At 50.1% G+C, this 20,764-nt stretch overlaps 2 protein-coding genes across 4 annotated transcripts in view; one reads left to right on the top strand and one right to left on the bottom strand.

The window, feature by feature from the left end:
- The window catches only part of LOC137770365 (contactin-associated protein-like 3B), a 164,790-nt gene extending 157,361 nt beyond the window's left edge, over positions 1 to 7,429 (bottom strand). For all 3 annotated transcript variants that reach the window (XR_011075166.1, XR_011075168.1, XM_068553014.1), the window contains exons 1-2: positions 7,378 to 7,429; positions 3,218 to 3,363 (exon numbers count right to left, since the gene is read on the bottom strand). Coding sequence is in view for 1 of the 3 variants with exons in the window: in XM_068553014.1 (XP_068409115.1) it covers positions 3,218 to 3,332 (115 nt within the window). In the remaining 2 variants the exon portion in view is untranslated. The remainder of the gene's footprint in view (positions 1 to 3,217; positions 3,364 to 7,377) is intronic.
- A 3,926-nt stretch (positions 7,430 to 11,355) lies between these two features.
- On the top strand, positions 11,356 to 18,932 carry LOC137770988 (NUT family member 2G-like). The gene is made up of 7 exons (XM_068554014.1): positions 11,356 to 11,371; positions 13,328 to 14,042; positions 14,997 to 15,125; positions 16,173 to 16,345; positions 16,799 to 17,094; positions 17,500 to 17,616; positions 18,138 to 18,932. The coding sequence occupies exons 1-7, from the start codon at positions 11,356 to 11,358 to the stop codon at positions 18,930 to 18,932; spliced, it is 2,241 nt and encodes a 746-aa protein (XP_068410115.1).
- Positions 18,933 to 20,764: the final 1,832 nt, after the last annotated feature.

Genomic DNA, 20,764 nt, shown 5'->3' with positions numbered 1-20,764 from the left:
CTATGGAAACATCCTCTTGACTCAGAGGGACCTGTTGTTCTTTGAGGGTGGGCTTTAGAGTAGAAAGCACAGCTCTGGTTAGGGCTAGGGCTAGGGTGTTAAAGGGTTAGGTAATTATGTTTACAGTTAGGGTTAGGGTTTAATGCAGATTTCAAAGTAAAATATGAGAGTGGGGTTTAAAGTAGAAAGCATAGCTCCAGTATCAACTAAAATTTGGCAGTTTTTCATCAATTTTCATTCTATTTTCCTCTGGGCTGTTTAAGGTAATTGCTAGTAATAGTTTCCCAGAGAACCTCTGGAGTTCTGCCAACTAGGGGAGAGGGTCATGGGGGGGGCCCTCCCTTTAAGACAGATATGAGAGCATTTGTGAAGAGTTTGCATAGGACCTTTGAGGACACCTTATTTTCTAGTGTCCTCACTGATTACAAATGAAACATCAACTTTGGGTCATCGAATTGATCATGGACCCCTAGGAGGTTGTAATGGGGGGAGGCCTAGGTGTTATTTTGTGTCTCTTGCCTTAGAGCTGTTGTAACTGTAAGGCTATGAGCTTGGTGGATTTCTGTTTGTAATCTTGCTCCAAGGTCCTTTCAAAATGCTCAGCTATAGTCAGGAGTTCAGTCAGGCCTACAGCCTCCCAGCCTATTTTCTGCCCTTTTATCAATCCACTAATCTCAGAAGATAATCCATTTACAAAGAGGGCAGTTAAAGTAGGCTGAGTGGCCTTTTTGTTGCTTGCAACCCCAAATGCTGTAAAAAGAGAGCCTACAAACTGGCTCTAAAGTCTTCCACAGATTCACCCCTCTTTTGTTTGTATGAGTGAATAACAGGCCAATCATTATTAGGCCAATTAATAATAGACCAAGTGTGAGCAGGGAAGATTTTAGGAATAGCTTATAAAAGGTTAGTTGTTATTCTGCAAGCCTTTTTAGGTTGAGGATCTTGAATATCATCCTAGGGATTATGTCATTTTGCTTCCCGCGTCCATTCTGGGGCTTCCCCCAGTCCTACCAACATGTGTACAAGCGGATAAAGATCTAGCAGTTTGGGGACATAGGCCGTGACAGTGACTCTAAATTCTTCAAAAATTGTTGGGAGTTCCTCCCTAGGTTTAGAGAATTCTTTGACTATAGCTCTCAGTTCAGTCTTTGACCAAGGGGTAAAGGACACCTGAGGGGGCTCACCTGCAACCTCAGCTAGTTTTACTTTAAATGGCAATTGTTAAATATTCTCTTGGGAATAGAAAAGTATTTCAGACAGAAAATGAGTAAAACAAGAGTACTCAGGTGAAAAAGGAAAGGGGGGGACAGTAGGAGTTAAATCTGCAGTCACATCCGTCCTATGGTCTTTTGTTTCAGGTACCTTTTGTCTCTTTAATTTTTCATTAGCTTTCTGTTCCAACATAGCTCTAAACGAAGCTATGTTGGAATCTTGAAACCTTCTGTAAACTTTTACATACCAATTAAAGCAGGCATCTCATTCTCCCTGTCCAATTTGGGAACCCTTGCTCTCCAGTGTTTTCCTCAAGTGAACAATCTTGTCTAACTGGAACATTCCCCACAATGACCATTGTAATTCTAGATCAATATTAGTATAATTTTGCCATCTTTCTAAATATCTACAGCCTCCAGGACCATAGTTCTCAAAAATAAAATAAGCAGGTGTGCCAGAAGCTGGCATTCTCAACTCTTTGGTGATAAAGGATCTCATTTCCTTAGCTAGCCTTTGTCAATCCAAAAGAACACACAAAAGAACTGCGCCTTAATATATCATCAGTAACAAAGAGATGTTACTATGTCCTGGCCAAAAGAAGGCCTGGTATGCACCACCACCAATTCCCAGGGATCCTTGGACTGAGGAAAAAGATCCAACCAGCAAATCCCAAGGAATGGGGACTGCAAACTGATGCCTAACAAAATGGAGAACTATAGCCGCCACCACCAGTTCCAAGCATGGAAACTGAGGGCTGATGCCAAACAGATGGGGAAGTGCAGACTACACTGCCAGCAGTGCCCAATGTGGAATCCAGGGAACAAAATTAGGGGCTAGGGTTTACCACTCAAAAATATACTGGCAATAACCAAGAGATGTTACTGTGTCCTGGGAATTTCCATCTGAAAGGCTAGGGGTTCGGCCTCAGGGAGAATCCTCTACCAGCCAAACTGACCTGCCCTGTAAAGGAAAGCCAATTAGATTGCGAGCACAAACTCAATCAAAGAGAATGAAGCTCAAACCAAGAGGAGCTTACCAACAACCTTCAGGAATGGCAAGAAAGACAGTGAACTCAAAGCAGTTGTGGGCACCACACCTGTTTCTCTTTGTCCCAAATGTTATCAGAAATTTGCTTCAGATCCCATCACTGCCACCAATATATTTATCTTTTTCTTTTTAAAAAGATAAGCATTTAATCATAAAATCATCCTGTTAGCAAGAGGAATCATAAGAGTGGATTTTAGAAAAGTGCACATACATATTTTTATACAGAACATTTCTGGAGGGATACATATTCAACTGTTAGTGGCCACCTCTGAATGCCACCAATGTATTAAAAAACAAAATTTAACTGAGTAAATTTGAAGATTTACTTTGAAGTTTGAATAAATTGGCTTTATTAAACGATTCATGAATCAGGCAGCATCTCATCTGATAGAAAGGGAGATACTCCAACGGGTTACACAACATGGAAGGCTTTTTGTTTTTTGGCCACGCCACATGGCATGTGGAAATCTTAGTTCCCCGACCAGGGATCGAACCCATGCCCCGTGCATTGGAAGAGCAGAGTCTTAGCCCCTGGACCACCAGGAAAGTCCCAGAAGGCTTTTAAAGTAAAGAGGGTGGGACAAGGAAAGAAAGTCATCATCAAGGGAAAAAATGAAAGTTCACTGGAGGAAAGTGAAACTTCAGGTGACAATGGCTTCTCATTGGCTAAACTGCGGAATTTTCTATTAGCTATTTCTATTTTCTATTTCCTGTTGCTGGCCAGGAAGGAAGTCTTCCCTCCTCCAGCTGGGGTAGTAAAGTGGTTGCACTTCCTGTTTGGGGTCAGTAAATGACCTCTTCCTCTTGGGGTAATTGACGATGAGTGACACGGCATGAGAGCTCCCTCTACGGGCCTTCCAGACTCCAGTTCTAGTTGAGGTTTCCTTTTGTTAACATTCACAGCATGTTTTATTGGCAGGAGGATTCACAATGAGGGAGAAAAGGCCACAAGACTCACCATAAAGAAGGCGCAGAAATTCCTGGGTGGGTCCAAGGGAGGCACAAGGTGGCTGTGGGGTCAGCTGGTGGCCACAATGATCACGTGGGTTCATCTGATGGGTTTGCAGCTCCATGTGGAATAGTGAATAAAAGGGTCAGTTCATCCTATCAGAGAAACATGAAACTGAGATAAGCTTCCCACTGCTAGAAGCATCATGAGCCTTCAGAAAAGAACAGAGAACATGTCTAAAGGGTTTGGGAACATCAGAGCCATATCTCCTCAGAGTGGGACTCCCCAGGCTCTCCAGGTCTCAGTCCCCAACTCTCCCTCAGGGACAAAGCCTCCTCACCTCTGTCCTTGTCAGCTCACTGATCCCTAGAGGTCCTGCCTATCCCTGAGGACTTAGGTTTCCATGGAGACAGGTTGGTTGAGACCTAGTGATACAGTTGACCAGCCTGATACGCAACAGTTCCCACCACCCTGGGGCAGTTGGGCTCAGGGACACGTGGCTCTGGACCCCATGTGGAGGGTGTCCTTGCACGTCAGCTGTGCCCCAGAAGAGCCAGTAACACCTGTAGCTGTCCAACTGATTCTCAGGGTATTTTCCTGGGAGAGAGCCCTTGGTCATCTGACCGCCTATCCAGGAAGCCCCGTGACTTTCTGACTGCTGCCTGTCATGCCAACAACACACCTGTGAAGGTTCTGCTCTGCATGGCCATCTGTCCACCAGGCCCCCCCTTCTAGGGACCCAGATGCTAGGACCACACAAATGCTGAAGGAGTGTCCACCTGCCTAAGGTACAGACACTCCTGTATCCATCTGCATGATTTCTACTAGGAATCAACAACATTTATCAGGATTCTTTGGCCCTAAAGAACAGACCAACCTGATAGAAGCAATGCAATGATTCACAATTACCAGGGTCAATGCACATATACAGGGGCCCATAGCCCCAGATGCCCCACTCACAATTCACATGGGTGTCCCATACGTACCCACCGATGCCCAAATATTCTTGCTTCATACATACATACATCCAAACACGCACATCAGTGGTGTGCTGGTAAGTGCTAAAAAACTCTCCGAGAAAGGTGGGAAAGACTTCACCTATGCTATCTACGTGGTATAAATATTCCCAGCATGACCAATTTCAAGCTACCCACCTGACATCACTGAACACAGAGCTGGGAAGAGATATGCACCATTGACTATCCCAGGATAGTATGAACCAGTTCCAGCACATCCCATACCTTTTCCTATGAATTTGTGCACACAATCCACTTACACCCCAAGTAGAACCCTCAACTCCCATCACAGATATATAACCAAAAGGATACCACATACACATATGTGTTTGTACATATACATATACATATATATATATATATATATATCCTGAACACACACGTACATTTCTACCCTCACCCTGAATAAATACACAAACAGACTACCTCTTACTACCTAAATTTTTACAGACAAAACCTTACTCACCCTGAATATTCACATTCCACTCTCACAACTATATATACACACACAACATGGGCCTGAAAACAAACACGTGCAACCAATATGCCATCCAGATGTACACACTGAGTACCTAAACACACAGGCTCACCAAGTACACAACTGTCTCATGGGCAACCCAAAAAAGACCCATATGCAATCCCACAGCCCTAAAATACATATACTCCAGGATTCCTGCACACACACATAACCTACACCGTCTACTGGTTTCCAAACACACAAACTAAACTCTCACATCCCCCAGAATACATACCCCAGAAGCCCCAGGAACTCAAAAACACACACAGCCACAAATAACCTATTCTTATCAAATACAGCTGACCCTTGAACAACTTGGGGGTTAGGGCGCCAACCCTCCATGCAGTGGTTCTGCATCCATGGATCGTGTAGTAGTCCTGTAGTATTTACTGGAAAAAAAATCCACTATAAGTGGACCCGTGTGGTTCAAACGTGTGTTGTTCAAGGGTCAACTGTACATATAAGTCCACCTCACTAATACTGAGAACACACAAACAAGCAACACCACTAAATTCTTCAGGCATTACATTTGGAAATAGACACATAGAGGACTCTAAGCCTCCTGATATACTCACAAATCACAAATACACACACCCACAAACTACTCATGACTATACACCCCAAATGCTCAGACACACTCAAAACAGAAAAACACCGACAACCTCTGCAGTCTTACTAATATACATACACAATTCTCACACACCTATGGACACACCCATGCAAATATTCCCAAGCCCTGAACATACAGATCCCCTCCCAAACACTATACATTATGCTACCTCTCCAGAATACAAGCTCCCCACCACTACCCCAACATATAAACTGTATATGTGTGGGGGGGTGTTTATATATATATATATTTCTACCCTCACCCTGAATATATAGACAGACCACCTCTTACTCCTACCAAACACATGTATAAACACCCTGCAATCTCCAAAGAAATACACTTTGAATACTCCTAACAACTCCATACCTTATGAACAAACTTTGATAATGCATGAACCTGATGATGGACACACACACAGATTAGAATACACAAGTAAGATACATGGAAGTGTCTCCAGCAAACCATTTATGAAACAACTTCCATATATCAAATTATCCCTAGCTATTAGGAGCCAGCTCACACATATGCAAGTTCTAACAAATACCCATATCACATATTTCTAATACACAGAAATGCAATTGTCCAACTTCCCTGTAGAAACATAGAACCCCACCTCTTTATCAGATACACATATACTCACTTCCCAAAATACATAAGCTTCAGAGGCTCCTACTGAAAATTACAAATGCACAACCTCAGCAAATATTCCTCCAAGTGGCCATGCCCCTTGAATACACACACAAACTCATTTAACACATAACTCTCCACAAGTCCCAAATGCAACCACAATTACCCAGAACACTACAAATATGCAATAATATCATCCTATATGCCCTTTGTTCCAAATACACATACAGTACCACACTACTGGCATATACATAACCCCACATTCCCAACCTCTCACACAGAATTAACTCTGCCATCTTGCAGAATACAGAATCATACAAACACGACATACCTACATATACAACATCCACCAGTCCCAGAAAATAGTCACAGACTTGCCCTCTACACATCCAAATATAGACAGCTCCTGAAAATGCACACACACAAACACCCCATAACCATACAACATGCCCTGAATACACAAATGATCATCCTACATTCCCCAAATATACAAAATAAACAGACTGGACACCCAAAGTAATATACACCACTACTTTTCCTGACATTGCCCTTATGCATATGCAGATAATCCTTCCAAATCCACCATTAGACACACATAAATCCCCAAATTCATGGGTGAAAAAAACACATGTAAACATATTCGCCAAACACCTAACTACAAACACCTACCCACCAACTCCTTGAGTATGCCTGCGTCACATCTCAACACCCTCCAAGTACAACACTCACTCTTACACACTCTCACAAAAACACAGGCATGACCTCCCTTCAGACACAAACATCCACAGACAAAACCAACCCACACATTTGACTACATATCAGATTCCCACCAACCAATTAAATATGTACAGACCCCATCTATGCTTGCAAATCAATCATGATTTGACATCAGACTACAAATACATGTTTATTACCACATTCAGCAAACTTGCTCCCATCACTGACAAAAGAATGCAGTTTGAACATAGGTGGTGATTGATGTTTTTATAAGAAGGAAGACACTAGTGAAACCATGAGTGTGTTCCTTCGATCTTCACTCATTTTCCAATCACCTGAGCTACACCTTTGGCACCAGATGAGGGTTTTCAACTCGCAAGTACGTCCCTCTAGCTTTTGTACTCTTCAGAACGCGCAGCCTAGAACGGCACCTGGGCACCTGTTTAATAGCTCACACACACTATTTCCCCCCGACGGTAGGCCCCGCAATCACTGAACCCTTCATGCAGCCGGCTCCCCAATAACCCTGGGGTAAACCCCTCAAGGGAATCGAGCTCTATGGGGGCGTGAATCCACATTGTGGGGAGTCTCCGTACACAGACAAGGGCACAAATAACCCACAGGGTGAACACCAGCACAGAGCGGTGACACCTGAGGGGTGAAAAGTCCCCGTACCCCTTACCTCAGGGTTCCTGGAATTGACTCTCGAGGCCGCCATGACAGGCCCCGCCCCCGCCGGACGGCCGTTGAGGCCCCACCCTCCGCGCTTGCGCATGCGCTCCTCTCTTCCGGAGCCGACTGCCCCAACAGACGCCAGGAGCCGTGGGAGGACGGCGGTCCGCGTGCCCGAGAGCCTCGCCCCAGTGGGCGTGCGCAGGCGTGCAGGCGCGGGGCACGCGGGCATCTGGTCCTGCAGCTCTCTGCCAGAGAGGAGAGAGGTGGAGTGTCGGGCACGCTGCGGAGCGTCTCTGGCGACGCTTCTCGCCGGGAACTTTCGTGCTGGTCTCTTCTTAAAACCAGCTCTTGTGAGATGTGCACTCGTGATTTTTCTACTGCACACGTGAAACCCAGGCACTTAGCTACAAAGAGTTCTGGAGAGCTCCCCTCTAAGCACAGTAGCCTCAAATTGGGGCAAGTGCTTTCATGCCCTTTGGACTGCAGTTCCTTGGTTCTTGTTTATGCCTTTCAAAAAACAGTAGGTCCTTTTTCCTAGCAAGCCTGAAGTTTCCGTTAAAGAACAATTCTAGCAAAGAATTCAGACCTGGGAAACAGTCTTAAGATACTGTCTCCTGACTCCGTTCCTAGAGTTTTTCCAAACGCATTTACTCTACTAGAATATTTTTTCTCAGTGTATTTAATACATGGAGGTTTTTCAATAAATGTTGATTCACAGGTGTTTCCTTTGTACGGTTTTTTTTTTTTTAAATAACTTTGAGAGAGAGTGGACAATCTGGGCCAATTTCAACACAGCAGGTAGTATGGGAACAATTTTCCTTTCCCTCCCTCCTTTTTTGTAATATCTTGCAGACTTTCAGTTGGCATTAAAAACAACAACAACAACAAAAATAGTAGCGGGATCAACTTACTGACCTGACTTTGTAATACTTCCCAAAGAAACTTCAATCATCAGATCCTCTTTCTGGTCAATTGCAAGATTAGAGCATTTCTCACTCAACAGGATGCCTCTGAAGACCCCTCACATCTAACAGCACTAAGCGCCTCCAAGTGCACAGACTTGAAAACTCCACAAGACACAAACATGGTATCGCTTCGTTTCTTTAATGTTTCGTGATTGAGTGGAAGATGAACTGTCTTCTGAGGCTTGTGATGCATGTCCAGAGTTGTTTTTTCTCAGTAGTCAATGCCTGCCCGCAGCCTCTGTGCAGGAATAGTCAGAGATCATGATCCAAAGGACTTTTAGATACTCCCTTCTGTGACTGGTCTTCCCAAATTACATTTGGGCTAATTTGATTATCACTGTCCCTGGGGTGTAGGATTTTGAAGTATTACAAAAGTGATTGCAGAATTGGGACTGGCTAATTTTTGCACAGTGCAATTTTTGTATCAGTGGCCTTAAGAAGAGTCCTTCAAATACTGTATCAGAATTATGAGTGAGAATCTTGTAAATAATTGGTTGAATGACTGAACAAAGGGAGGAAGCAACAAGGAAGCCTGCCTTTCTCGAGTGCCTGGGTACAATATTTTGCCTCACTATCCCTCTAGTGTGAAGTTATTGGTTGAAAATCATATGAGTTTTCCTTCATTGTAGAAGCTCCAGTACTGAGCGATATTCCCAAACTGTTTATTTGTTTCAGTCCCCAACAGGAGTTTCTTTAGATAGAAAGTTCATTTAGAAACTTTATGTCTAAAGTTTCTTTAGATATAAAGTTTCACCATGATGTTGCTTGAAATAGTCTCACCTTATCTTCTCACCTTCTTCTGAGTCAGTTTTTCCTGACAAGGGGCAAGGAACTTCTTAAGCACCAACAGGAGTCTTTTTCACACTGTGGAACAGTCCTTCTAAACCTCTGTTTCCTTCCCCAACACCCCACAATCAGTTGGAGTTCTACTGCAGCTACCGCAGTGAGAGAATCTCGTCTCCCAAGAGATTTGGTTGCCATCCTCTGAGGTTTTCAGCCTTCATCTCCCTTGACAAGTTTCCTAACAGTCCTCTCTTCTCACAACACAAAACACGAATACTCTTTCATATCATTTTGATAGTGGTAAACTGACTGACATGGATTCTCAATATGAAAATAATAATCAAACAAGTTTTGTAAAAGGAATGCTACCATGATTCCCATGCAGATGGGGCCATATGCAACGATGAGCCTAGATTGTAAAGAGCAAGTGTATGTAATGCAGACAGGAAATTAACAAACTTGTAAGCAGGGCTTGCAGGCTAGCATTTAGATGGAAGTGGGCTTGTCTGAATGGGGATTGGACACTGGTGGATAAACTCTTGGCATTGTGTCAAGGTGCACATCCATCTCATGAGTAGTGGACTTTTAACACCTAGAAAAACCAGGGCTCTAGGATGTTTAGTCCCTTTAACATAAGGAAAGAGAAGAAGATTTTCTGCCTTCTTGTTCCTTACTTCTGTCCTTACCCCTACTAAGCCAAGATGTTCGGTACTATATGATGGCTCTTCCAAATCCATTTCATCCAAAGAGCCTGCAGATTTTGTGTATGTTTACAGTTGTGTTTTCTGTTGGAGCCAAGGTGCACACTTGAGTCTCATCACTCCAAGTTCTCTTTCTCATAAGGATGAGTAACTGATAATAGCTTAGTATGTTCTGATTTTTTGGTAGTGTTGCCAGATAAAATACAGACTTCGAGTTAAATGTAAATTTCAGATAAACAGGGAAAGAATTTGCAGTAAAACTATGTCCAAAATGTTGCATGGGACAAAGTTGTACTGAAAATGAATTCATTGTTTATGTGAAATTCAAAAGTCAAATTCAGTTAGGCATTTGTTACTTTTCTTTACTAGATCGAGCCACCCTATTCTTTCAGGTGCTTTGAAATTTAAGAGACTAGAAAGTCTTGTTCTAGGAATCGAGTGCAGAAACAGAGGAGCCACGATACCCGTACAAAGACAATCATTGGAAATATCCTCAGATATATTGGAACATATATGAATTTTCAACTAGAAAAAAAATGAAGGCATTTTAAAAACTGAAAACAGATTGCCTTCGTTTTTAGTTGCATGACGTATCTCTGGGAAGATTTTAGTGAAAGAGATAACACTGGTTTCCTCCGGGAAAGAGGATTGGGTTGACAGGGGAAAGAGGTGGGAGGAGGACTCGCCACTGCATATTCCATTTTGCACAATTTAATTTGGAACCATGAGAAGGTGTTGCTCGCTTAAAATATTATACTAAAATCATTTAAAAGGTAAAAAACTAAATCTTTTACAACCATGGAATACTCTGAGAAAGACATTTAGTGAATTCTGGTCTTGGACATGGGGGCTGCATGACGGTTTTTTGATGGACGGGGGCTTCCCAGCACAAAGGATCATTAGTAAGGCTGGTCCTGCTGGATGTTGGTTGGAGCACAAGGACCGCTCCCTTAGGAGTGATGTACATACAGCAGTCAAAGACACTGGATCTGCTGAGACAATCCTAATTTCAAATACTCAGTTCCATGTGGCCATAAATACCCAAGTGTTTATCAGACTAACAGTTCTGAATTTTGTTCAGAAAGTCTAGTCTCTGTTGAAGTAAGTCAAGAGCCAGGTAGGAAGCAGAGTGTGTTGAGGGACACAAAACTAGGTTGATGGAAAAAGAAGTGAAAGGAAGGGACCGTCAAGTCCAACCTCGGTGCCGTGAATCAAAAAAACAGTCTATCAACTGCGTAAAGAGGCACACGCCAATTGTGTTGCCACTGTGTGAGGTGGAAGGAACTTCCGGTTCTTGCCTACCTGCCAGAGCCCTCGTGGAATGTCTCCCCACCCCCACCCTACCCAGACCCACGTGCCCTCTGCCCCTCCCCCACTGCAGAATGTTTCAGCCACATTCTACTGTTATGTTTCAAACCTGCCCCTCCTTCAGTTGGATCCTGAGCGTCTGTTGAAGCAGGTCACTCTCTGGGTCCTGGTCTTGACTTTTCTCATTGAGGCTACCAGGCAGCAGTAGTCCGTGCCCAAGCCTGCAGGATGGCTTCAGAAGGAGGTAAGCCTATAGGCTGGGGGTGTGTTCTCAGAGACCCTGCCATCCCTCACATCCTTCGGGTTCACACGTGACACTTCACGGTGGGCACACAGTTGGACTGAAGTAGAGGGAGAAGAGAGCACTGGACACACGAGGACATTTCACCTGGGGAGACTGGGGAGCCTGAAGAAACCTGAGACTGCACTGGGGAGGAGGGGTCATTGGAGGTGGATCAAGAGGAATTGCCCTGGCTATGGAGAAAGGATGGCAGCAGGCAGGTTGATTCTTTCTAGAAGGGAGACAAGCCACTTTGAAACGTGTGTGTAAGGATGTGTGTGATGTCCTGGTGGTGACACAGGGAGGGTCATGAGGAAAGCCTAGACGTGTCTTGTGTTCCTGAGGCACCTGAAGCTTGCCTCACCATATCTTTCTAAGGGATTTGAACAGGAGCATGCTGTATCTAAGGGGGCCGTGGGGAGAGATGGTCTTGGTGAGAAAACTGTTCAGTGGGGCTGTGTGTGGCCACACCTGCAGTGAAGTGTCCTCTCCGAGAGCTAGGCAGGAGGTTACTCTAACTGCCGCAGCCCACACCGCGTCCACTCCTCCCAGCCCAGAGCTCACATCTCAGTTCAGGCAACTGTTGCTTTGGATTCAACAGGGGATGGGCAACCGTGTAACTTCAGCCAAGAGAGGGCTCAGGTTCCTGAGTTGCTCTGAATTGTTCTTCCTTTTGTGGAATCGCAGTTCTTCAGACTTACTTCATCTCATCCAGTTTCTCATGGTGGACCCTCAGGCTGCCTTGAGAGGAAGAGTTTGTTCATATTTCCTGTCACTCCTTCATGGACAGGGGACAGATGTGGAGTGGGGTTGTTTCGGGTGGAATGTGTGTGAAGGCTGCTTCCTCTTTTAAAGGGGGAAGGAGTGTAGCCCAGGGGCAGGAAGAAGATCTTCTGTGTTATTATTACACGTCCTATGACACCTGTTCTGATTAATTAGGTGCATCGTTTTGTGTACCTTGTTCTCCTGAACAGGGATGTGTTCCAGGCAATTTGATCGCCATGGCAACTGCCTTATGCCTGCTTCTCAGATTGTCTTTCCGTTATTGGGAGCTGGAAGGGGAAGGACCACAGGCGGTCTGTACTCCCACGACCAATGTAACATGACAATTCCCTGGCCCTTGTTTAATCCTCTGCAGCCATCACTGGCTGTGAAATGACAGAATCTAAGGGACACACGCCTACTTCTCACACACCACCCCCCCCCACCCCCGCCTCCTAGGATCAGAACTCCTGAGTGATGACAGTGACTCTGGGCACTGGGGAGGGGGTGGCAGGACCTGGCCCATGTTACGTGTCTGCTGTGGGTTGTTCTGAGATGCAGGTGCATTCTGGGCCAGTGTTATGGGTTTGTATCCGGATTCCATTAGAGAGATATTTTCCAGCATTTTGTTTTGTTTTGTGAGGCTAGGAAAGAAAGAGGGGATTTCTACTGAGCATCAGGAAAAGGAGGACTGAGGAGGAGGTGGGGCCCTAATATTTTACACAATACCTGTCCACAAAGGGCCTTTGGGTGCCTAGAACTTACCTTGGAGAAGGTCCCTACCTGCTAGTACGCCGGCTGAGGGGCATTTCTCACAGAGCGGATGTCCACACAGTTCCAGATCTTGGGAGACAGCCTGTGAGGCTTAGGTGTCAGGGGGTGCCTTAGGGAGGCTCTCCAAGTCAGTGCTTGCTGAGGCGATTTCTTCTCGGCAGACAGGGGTCAGGGACCTTGGTGGATGGGCGCGGGGTCACCAGTGGAATAATTCTCAACTGGAGGTCAGGGCATGAAAATCACTTGAAGACATTTGCACGCTGCACAGTTTCCCTTGTCCAAGTGTCCCTCACCTGTGGAGATTTACACTCTGATGCCACAGAAAGCCTCAGTCCCACTTGCCCATTCTCCTCCTCCATTCACTCCTTTCCTTTTCCTCAACAGCATCTCCAGTGCTGGGAACGGATGTGACCATGAACCCCGGTGCCTCCTTGTCTACTTTCACGGCAGTGCCCTTCCCTCCACCCATTCCTGGAGCCCAGCACCGGCCACCCTGGCAGCAGCACCTGCCACGTCCCATCACCCCAGCATTCCCTCCTGGCAGCAGGCTGCTGCTGCCAGCTTTCCCCAGGATGCCTATGGTGGCTAATGGTGGCCGTGGCCCCAGTGCCCCTGGGGCTTGCAACCTCACTGTCCAAGTCAGGTCACAAGGGAGGACAGTGGAGGCCCCCCAGACTCAGACCTTTGTCGTTACTCAGGCCCCCCTCAACTGGAGCGCTCCAGGGGCCCTCAGCAGGAGTGCTGCATGTCCTGCACCCGTATTCATAGCAACTCCTGTGATGGGGACCGTTGTGACTGCTTCAGCTGTTGGAGTTAGTCAGGCTGGCAAGGGAGGCTGGACCCCATGCTTTCCTCCTCAATCTCCACCACCAGCTGCCCAGCTGGCCCCTATCATTCGCCCAGTGAACTCTGGGCCATGGCCACATGGCACTTCCAGGGAGGGCCGCCTGGCCACCAACCAGCCCAACGCCTCGCAGGATGGCTCCTCTAACACCCAGAGAGAGTACAGTAACTTCCGACGTTGGCAGTGCTTCAAGCCCCTGGCCCGGAGACACTTTCGCCTGAGTCCTGATGCAGAAGCTTTTTCCTGCTTTCTCATGTGAGTGAACGCTCAGGGGGTCCTGAGCTTATGGGAGCTTTTAGATAAAGAGGAACTGGCGATGGACTCGCACGTTAGGTTTCTAGGGATACTGGAAGGAAGGTGTGAGGGCGATGTCCATGCTATGAGAAGGCACATTGTCGGTCACATGGGTGGGCCTGCCAGTCCGTGACATCAGGACTGAAACGTGCCCTATCTCAACGGGCCCCACCACCCTGTGAGTCTGGCCAGCTTGCTCTTCCATGATTCTCATGGTAATACGGACTGAAGACTTGCAGTCAGAGAGGGTCGTGGTGTAAGGTGAGGAGCCAAGGAGTGGATGCCGCACTCTCCTGTGGTGCCGTCTCCTTTCATACAGGACTTGAGCGTACATGGCCAGGGGAGGTCACTTCAGAGGAGGGGGAGGAGCGCGGGGCCCAGGAGAGCGCTTTATGCATGCCTCCACTTCGTTGTGGAGAATTCCACTAGGAACAGGGTGATGGTAGAGCTCTCCTAAGGGCGTGGGCTCTCTCCCACTAGAGTTGTGAGCCTGGCAGGCATTTCCATCCTAAACCTCCAGTCCCTCGTAAAAAGGGGACAATTACACTTCACTCAGGGGACTGTGCAGAAGACTCCTTGGGCTAATCTATGAAGTGTGAGCAGATTGCTTGGCACATGCCACGCCTCATTGATGATAGTGATTTTTATTATGAAAATGCAGCCTTGAGGAGGAAAAGAGCTCCCCAAGGCACAATGTCCCAGCTCTAGCCTGGGAGTGGATGGTCATCCTTGAGTGAGTGTGAGGCGGTGACAGCAGTGGCCGGGAAGGCTTGTCTTTGCCCTCCCAGACACCCGCCTCTCACCCTCCTGTTGCTCAGTCATGCTGTGTTGAGTGATGTGTGGTCCACATTGGCGGGTGGGGTCAGGCAGGTGGGGGCTGGGCTGGGCCCGGAGACTGACCCCGAGTGCTTACAGCCCAGTGCTTCGATCCCTGGCCCGCCTGAAGCCCACCATGACGCAGGAGGAGGGACTGTGGAGGGCCGTGCAGGAATGGCGGTGCAGAAGCAACCTTGACCGGATGATCTACTACGAGAGGGCGGAAAAGTGAGTCAGCGTCCTGGGCCCAGGGGCTGCGTGGAGGGTGAGGCGAGCGGGTGAGGGCAGGGTCTGGCCGTGGGGGTGCTCATCAGAGAGGACAGAGGAGAAGGGCTGTCACCCAGCACAGGGTCCCCGCAGCCCAGGGGCCCTACTGTCCCCCAGAAACCCATCCCTCACCTTGAGAGTTTGAGACTTCTGTCCTTCCTCCACCAGGAGCTCTGCCTTCCCCTGATTTTGACCTACCCTTGCCTTGACATGAAGGTCTCAGGACGGGGCAGGGTGAAGCTGTGAGTCCAGTAGGGGTCCAACTCCGGCCATATGGGCTGGGCCGGGGAAAGAGCTCCACCCGCCAGCCTGCTGCTTCCTTAGTGGTGGGTGGCTGGCGGCCACTAACATAAACTTGGGACCCCCTCTCCTTACAAACAGTGGCCTGAGTGGGTACCCTGGCTTCCCTCAAGAGGCTGGGGAAGCCAGCTGCCATCAGCCCAGGGGTCTCCGGCCCTTCCAGTGTTTGTTCCATGGTAATCCCCTTGGTTTAAGAAACAAAACCAAACAAACGAGCTCCTCTCAGAGGAAGGGAAGGCCTCTCCTCTAAGCTCAGCATCCACATCGTCCAGCCTCTCCTGGGCCCTGTCTCCAGGTCTATGTTCCAGGAGGCTCAGTCCTAGCCCAGGGTCCTGAATTCGGGCAAGGACCCCTGTGGGGAACACATGCCTGTTCCAGCCTCTGGCTGTCAGCCCTTCATGTGGTTCTGGATGGAGACGGGGGGCATGAGGAGGGTGCCCCCTGGGTCAGCCATGTGTCCCGTTGACCTGGTTCAATTCAGCGACCTGGGTCTATGCTGTTGAATGCCCTCCAGTGCTGGTGAGGCAGGAAGGGTCCCAGATCTTGTTATCACTTCCAGGAGCAGCTCTCTGCTGTGGACAGCACCTCACAGGGCCTTGACGGCCCCAAGGCACATCCTCTCCCAATGCCTCATTCTTGGCTGCCTTTGTTGGGCTCCAGAACCCAGGCCTTTTTCTCAGGGTGGCCTGTGCCTCCGTCACCCCCCAGGTTCATGGAATTTGCGGCCGAGGAGGAGATGCACATTCAGCATTTGCAGTGGATGCAGTGTGCGCAGGACCTGCCTCCTCCAGCCCCACCGAAGCTGGATCCTCAGGGGCCCCCAGCCCCGAAAGTGGGCCTTCAGCCAGGCACCCAGGTTCCCACTGGAGTTGAAGGCACAGGTAACAGGGACCTAGGGTTGGCCACTGTCCCCATGTGGATCCTTTTCCTTCAAGACAGGGGCATTGGTCTTTCAACCAAAACAGCCACCGAGGCGGGGGGTGGGGGGGTGGGGTCTCAGCTGCCCCTTGTCACTACGGGGTATTGACTTGGTCAGTTTTGTAACTCCTCTCACACCTCCCTGTCAAAGGACCCCACACGAAGTCTGCCTAAGAAGTGGGCTTGATGGGGAGACCCTTAGAAAATTGGAGGTTCCCCACTTCCTTACTTGTGACTCTCTTAGATGACCCCCTTACCTCCCCTCTCCAACTGTGCATGAGGCTTCAGATGGTCCCGACCCCTCCCACACCCACATCAATGTCCCCCAGACAATGCCCTCACCAACGTGCGCTCGGTGGTCAGGAGGTGGACCGGGAGTCCCTCACCTTCCTTCCCTTCCTCCTGCTCTGCCTCAGCCTGTGCTCCCAGGATGTCCGGCCCCAGGGCCCAGCCCTCGCACCCGAAGCCACACAGATCCCAGTGGCCCCCGGAGCCCAAGGCGCCCAAGGAGATTCCCCCTGAGACTGTGAGGGAGTATGTGGACAGGATGGAGGCGCTGGTGGGGCACGTCCACTCAGCCACGGGCAAGTCACATGCAGAATGTGGAAAGGACGGAAATGAGCTGAAGCAGGAAGAGGACGACACCTACTTGGACCTGTGTCTCTTGAGCTACACTGACGAGCTGCGTTCCCGGGAACACTCTGTCACCAAGGTAGGCTGGGCCTGGAGCCTGGGGTCTACAAGATGCCAGGGCATGGAACTCTCAGCACCCAAGATCTGGGTTCTGCTCAGGCCGATGGGACTTAAGCTCAGCTCCTTGTTCCTGAGCCTGGTGTTAGGGGAGGTTTACGCAGGTGTATGTGTGTATATGTTTGTGTCTGTGTGTATTCCTTTGTGTGTCTGTGTATGTGCATCTGTATATGTGCTCTTTTGTGTGTGACTGTGTATGTGCATGTTTGTGTGTGTGTGTGTGTGTGTGTGTGTGTGTGTGCTGACCATCCCCGCCTTGTGGAGGAGAGTGGGGGTGGGTCTCTGCTTTTCCCTTTCCCTCCTGGTCTTCTTGTGTCACAGGCCACTCCTGGCCAAGGATGCTCACAGCCTCTTCTTTCTGTCCGAGGTGGAGGCAGTCATTCATCCTCGATTCCCGGCAGAATTGTTTTCCCCAGACCCACAGCTGGATCTCTTGGCCCTTGCTGAGGAGCTGAAGCAGCAGGAAGGACTCACCCCTGAAGAAGTGAGCCAGGGGAGAGAGAGGGACACTTGGGGAGCCAGGGGACTCCAGGGGAGGGGGGACCCCAGGGGATCCAGGGGACAGGGGAAACCAGGTGGCCCAGGGGAGCCAGAGGAGGGAGGGATCGCAGGTAGAACAGGGGAGACAAGGGACACCTAGGAAGACCAGGGCATGGAGGGACCCCAGTGAGCAGGGGAGAGGTAGGGCCCCAGAGCAGGAGGCCCACATGGCTCTGTCCATCCCTTCCCTGCCTCGGAGGCCTGGCATGGGGAAGGGCCCTCTCTGGGGTGGGTGCAGCGCAGGGTGATAGGAAGGAGAGGATGGGGAGCCGGGAGTGGAGGGAAGGACACACAGCTGGGAATAAGGTGCAGGAGGATGGCAGGAATGCCACCGTGTCTGGATTTGGAGTCTAGTCCTGGGGTCACCCGTCCCCTCCTCCCCCCCAGGGCCATTGTCCCACTGCCCAGTGCTCCTCCTCTCACACGTGCGCGTGGAGCCGTCACTGTCCTCCTCCCTCCTACCAGCTGGTGCAGAAACGACTCCTGGCCTTGAAAGAGGACGAGGGTGGGCCGGCAGCCCCGAGCCACAGTGCACCCGGAATGGGCTCAAGTCCTTCTGAGTCCCACGCCGGCCAAGGTGCCCAGAGGCACGACCAAGACCGCCATCGAGGGGTCAGTGATGAAGCCTGCCCACCAGAGATTGATGTTGAGGCTCTTCATAGGCCCATCCGAACAGACACTGGCCCGTTCGTGCTCAGAGTCTTTGGTCCCTGTCGAGGACGTCAGGAGGTCTCTCCATTCCGGGCCGGACGGCCCTCCCCTCCCCAGGGTCAAAGGCGCACTGGCCCTCTACTGGGACCCAGGGATGCGTCTGTTCTCAGAGAGGCGTCTCCTGTTGCGGAGGCCCGAGGGCCCAGGGACGCGTCCAGGGAGGACGAGGAGGCGCTCCCCAGCCTGGCCTCCCTCTTGGCCTCTCCGCAGAGCCTGCCGCCTTGCGGGCTGTCCCAGAGTCCTGCCCCTGCCTCAGGCCTGGCCTCCCCTGGAGGTTGGGGGGCCCAGAGTGCTCCCCAGGCCCCCTCCCCTCAGAGAAGAGGCCCCAGCCCAGCTCCACCAGCCGCTCCCAAGTCGAGGAAGCGGGCTCTGTGTGGGCGCCCAGCCGCTGCTGAGAAGCTGCCCATCCCCGGGGCTGGCCACGGGGTCTCTGCGAGGCCAGCCTTGGCTCTGGGGCTGGCTCGCCCCTCACAGCCGAGAAAGAGAAAGCGTGACCCGTTTGTCACAGGGAAGAGGAGGAAGAAGAAGAGGAAGCACTGCAGCCAGTAGGGAACAGCTGGGCCGGCCCTCCAGGGCGGCCCCCAGGGGAGCCTAGGGGCTCCTCCTCACCCCAGTGCTGATCCTGGGATTGTGGGGGGTTAGGGAGGTGGGGGAGGTGGGTGTGGGCAGGACCTTTGGAGTGATGTATGAAAATTGTGAATAAAGATAGTTTTGGTGGGAAATGCTCTCAGGCCACTGTCATCTTCTTCGTGTGGAGCTGCTCCACAGAGAGCGATCCTGAGAGGAAGGAAGGGTGAGGGAGGTCACAGGAGCTATGGATCTCCAGGTGGCCAAACCTTTCCTCCACATAGACAAGGACTCCTCAGGCTGCCCCTGGGAACGCACAGCTCTCACTTTCCCCAGGGACCCCCTCATCATCCGCTTCTCTGAAGCCTGCTTGGCTAGGGGCCTTCTGGGGCATCTGTAGCATCTTCTGCATCCCGGAACCGTCTGGGGAGGGAGAGCTGCTTTTGTGCCTCTCAGCCCTCTGGACACTAACCAGTTTCTAGGACGGAGCCTGGAGACGGCCCTTGTCTTTATGGAGCTGCTCTCTGCTTCCCTGAAGTGGCCAGGCGATGGCGCTGGGGTGACCCTCCGCTCATCCAGGGTTTCCTGTGTGGGTGGCCTGACCAGAGAGGAAAAGTCTTGGCCATGGGGACAGGACTGTCTGCCTCGTCATAGCGGGAGCGTTCTCTAGTCCCACTGGGATTATGGCAATGTGGAGAGCGGTTGAGGCAGCTACCTCTCAATCCCAGTGAGGATGCAACAAGGGGAATGGGCGCGGGGAAATTCATGGGGCACCTGTTGCAGGTGTGTCTAAGGGAAACGACAGTTGGGCCCCTTTGCGGAACTTGTGGGATTTCTGTGCAGCTGCATCTCGTTCAACTGAGGGAGGAGGACCCATCTGGCTGTGGCTGTGGGGACTGGCCTTAGGGGCCTAGGGGTGTGCAAGGACACCCCAGAACTACTGTCCCTTCCCTTTCCACCCATGGCTGGACATGTGTGTGTATTGGTATCAACACTGATTTGTATTCCCATAGAAAACAGTTCCTCCTGACAAACTATGACCGTGTTTCGCAAGAACAGCTTGCTCACAGGGGCAGCAGGGGTGGGGGAGAGGTGTCTGTGGCCCCAGATCTGGGTGGGAGCTGGCATCCATGCTGAGGAGTGTGGAGGCCTCAGTCACCGTCCTGCGGTTGCCGGCAGAGACTTTGAATCATCAGAGCAGGGGAAATGGCCCGCTCATAAGGGTGAGACGAGCAAACAATGAGGGCAGGGAGCAGACCCCTGCTATCTCCCCGAACTGCCCCCCCTCCCAGTCTGCTTAGCTTCCGTCACAGCCTGTGCTGGCCCACCTCTGAAGCCCCTTCCTCCTAAAGCACTCAGATGCTCTGATCTTTTGTAGACCTGCCCCGGGCCTCACCCCCGTTCCCTGCTGGCCAAAGGCTCTTCTCCAGGTTCTGAGTTCTGATTCCTTCCCCAGGACCCAGGCAGGGGTTAGGACAACAGGGACTCCCTGAACATGACCCCTACACCATCAGCATGCAAAACTGGGGCCGCAGGCTTTCACAGGTGGCATGGCTCTCTGCTGGACCCTGCAAAGAGCTTGGAGAAGAAAGGGGCTCATGTCTCTCCACCTCCACTAATCTGTAGGTCAGCCTCACAGGTCCTCCTCTGTCCAGGTGGGCAGCACATATGTGCTCCCAGCCCTCCTTGACCCTTTGTGAAAGAAAGTTTTTGCAGCTCAGTAGTCTATTAGTCAAGGTGTCTCCGGGCTTGTTCCTTTTGAAGCCCTACAGGAGAATCTGTTTCCTTTCCCTTTCTGTCTTCTAGAGGCTGCC

Source organism: Eschrichtius robustus, chromosome 10 (assembly GCF_028021215.1).
Source record: "Eschrichtius robustus isolate mEscRob2 chromosome 10, mEscRob2.pri, whole genome shotgun sequence".
NCBI lineage: Eukaryota > Metazoa > Chordata > Mammalia > Artiodactyla > Eschrichtiidae > Eschrichtius > Eschrichtius robustus.
This window is presented reverse-complemented; position numbering and strand designations above follow the sequence as displayed.

What these genes read in the sequence shown, in the direction of transcription:
- LOC137770988 (XM_068554014.1), top strand. An exon ending in CACTGGAGTTGAAGGCACAG is followed by an intron (nt 16,346 to 16,798) that starts GTAACAGGGACC and finishes GCTCTGCCTCAG; the next exon opens with CCTGTGCTCCCAGGATGTCC. An exon ending in GGGAACACTCTGTCACCAAG is followed by an intron (nt 17,095 to 17,499) that starts GTAGGCTGGGCC and finishes TTTCTGTCCGAG; the next exon opens with GTGGAGGCAGTCATTCATCC.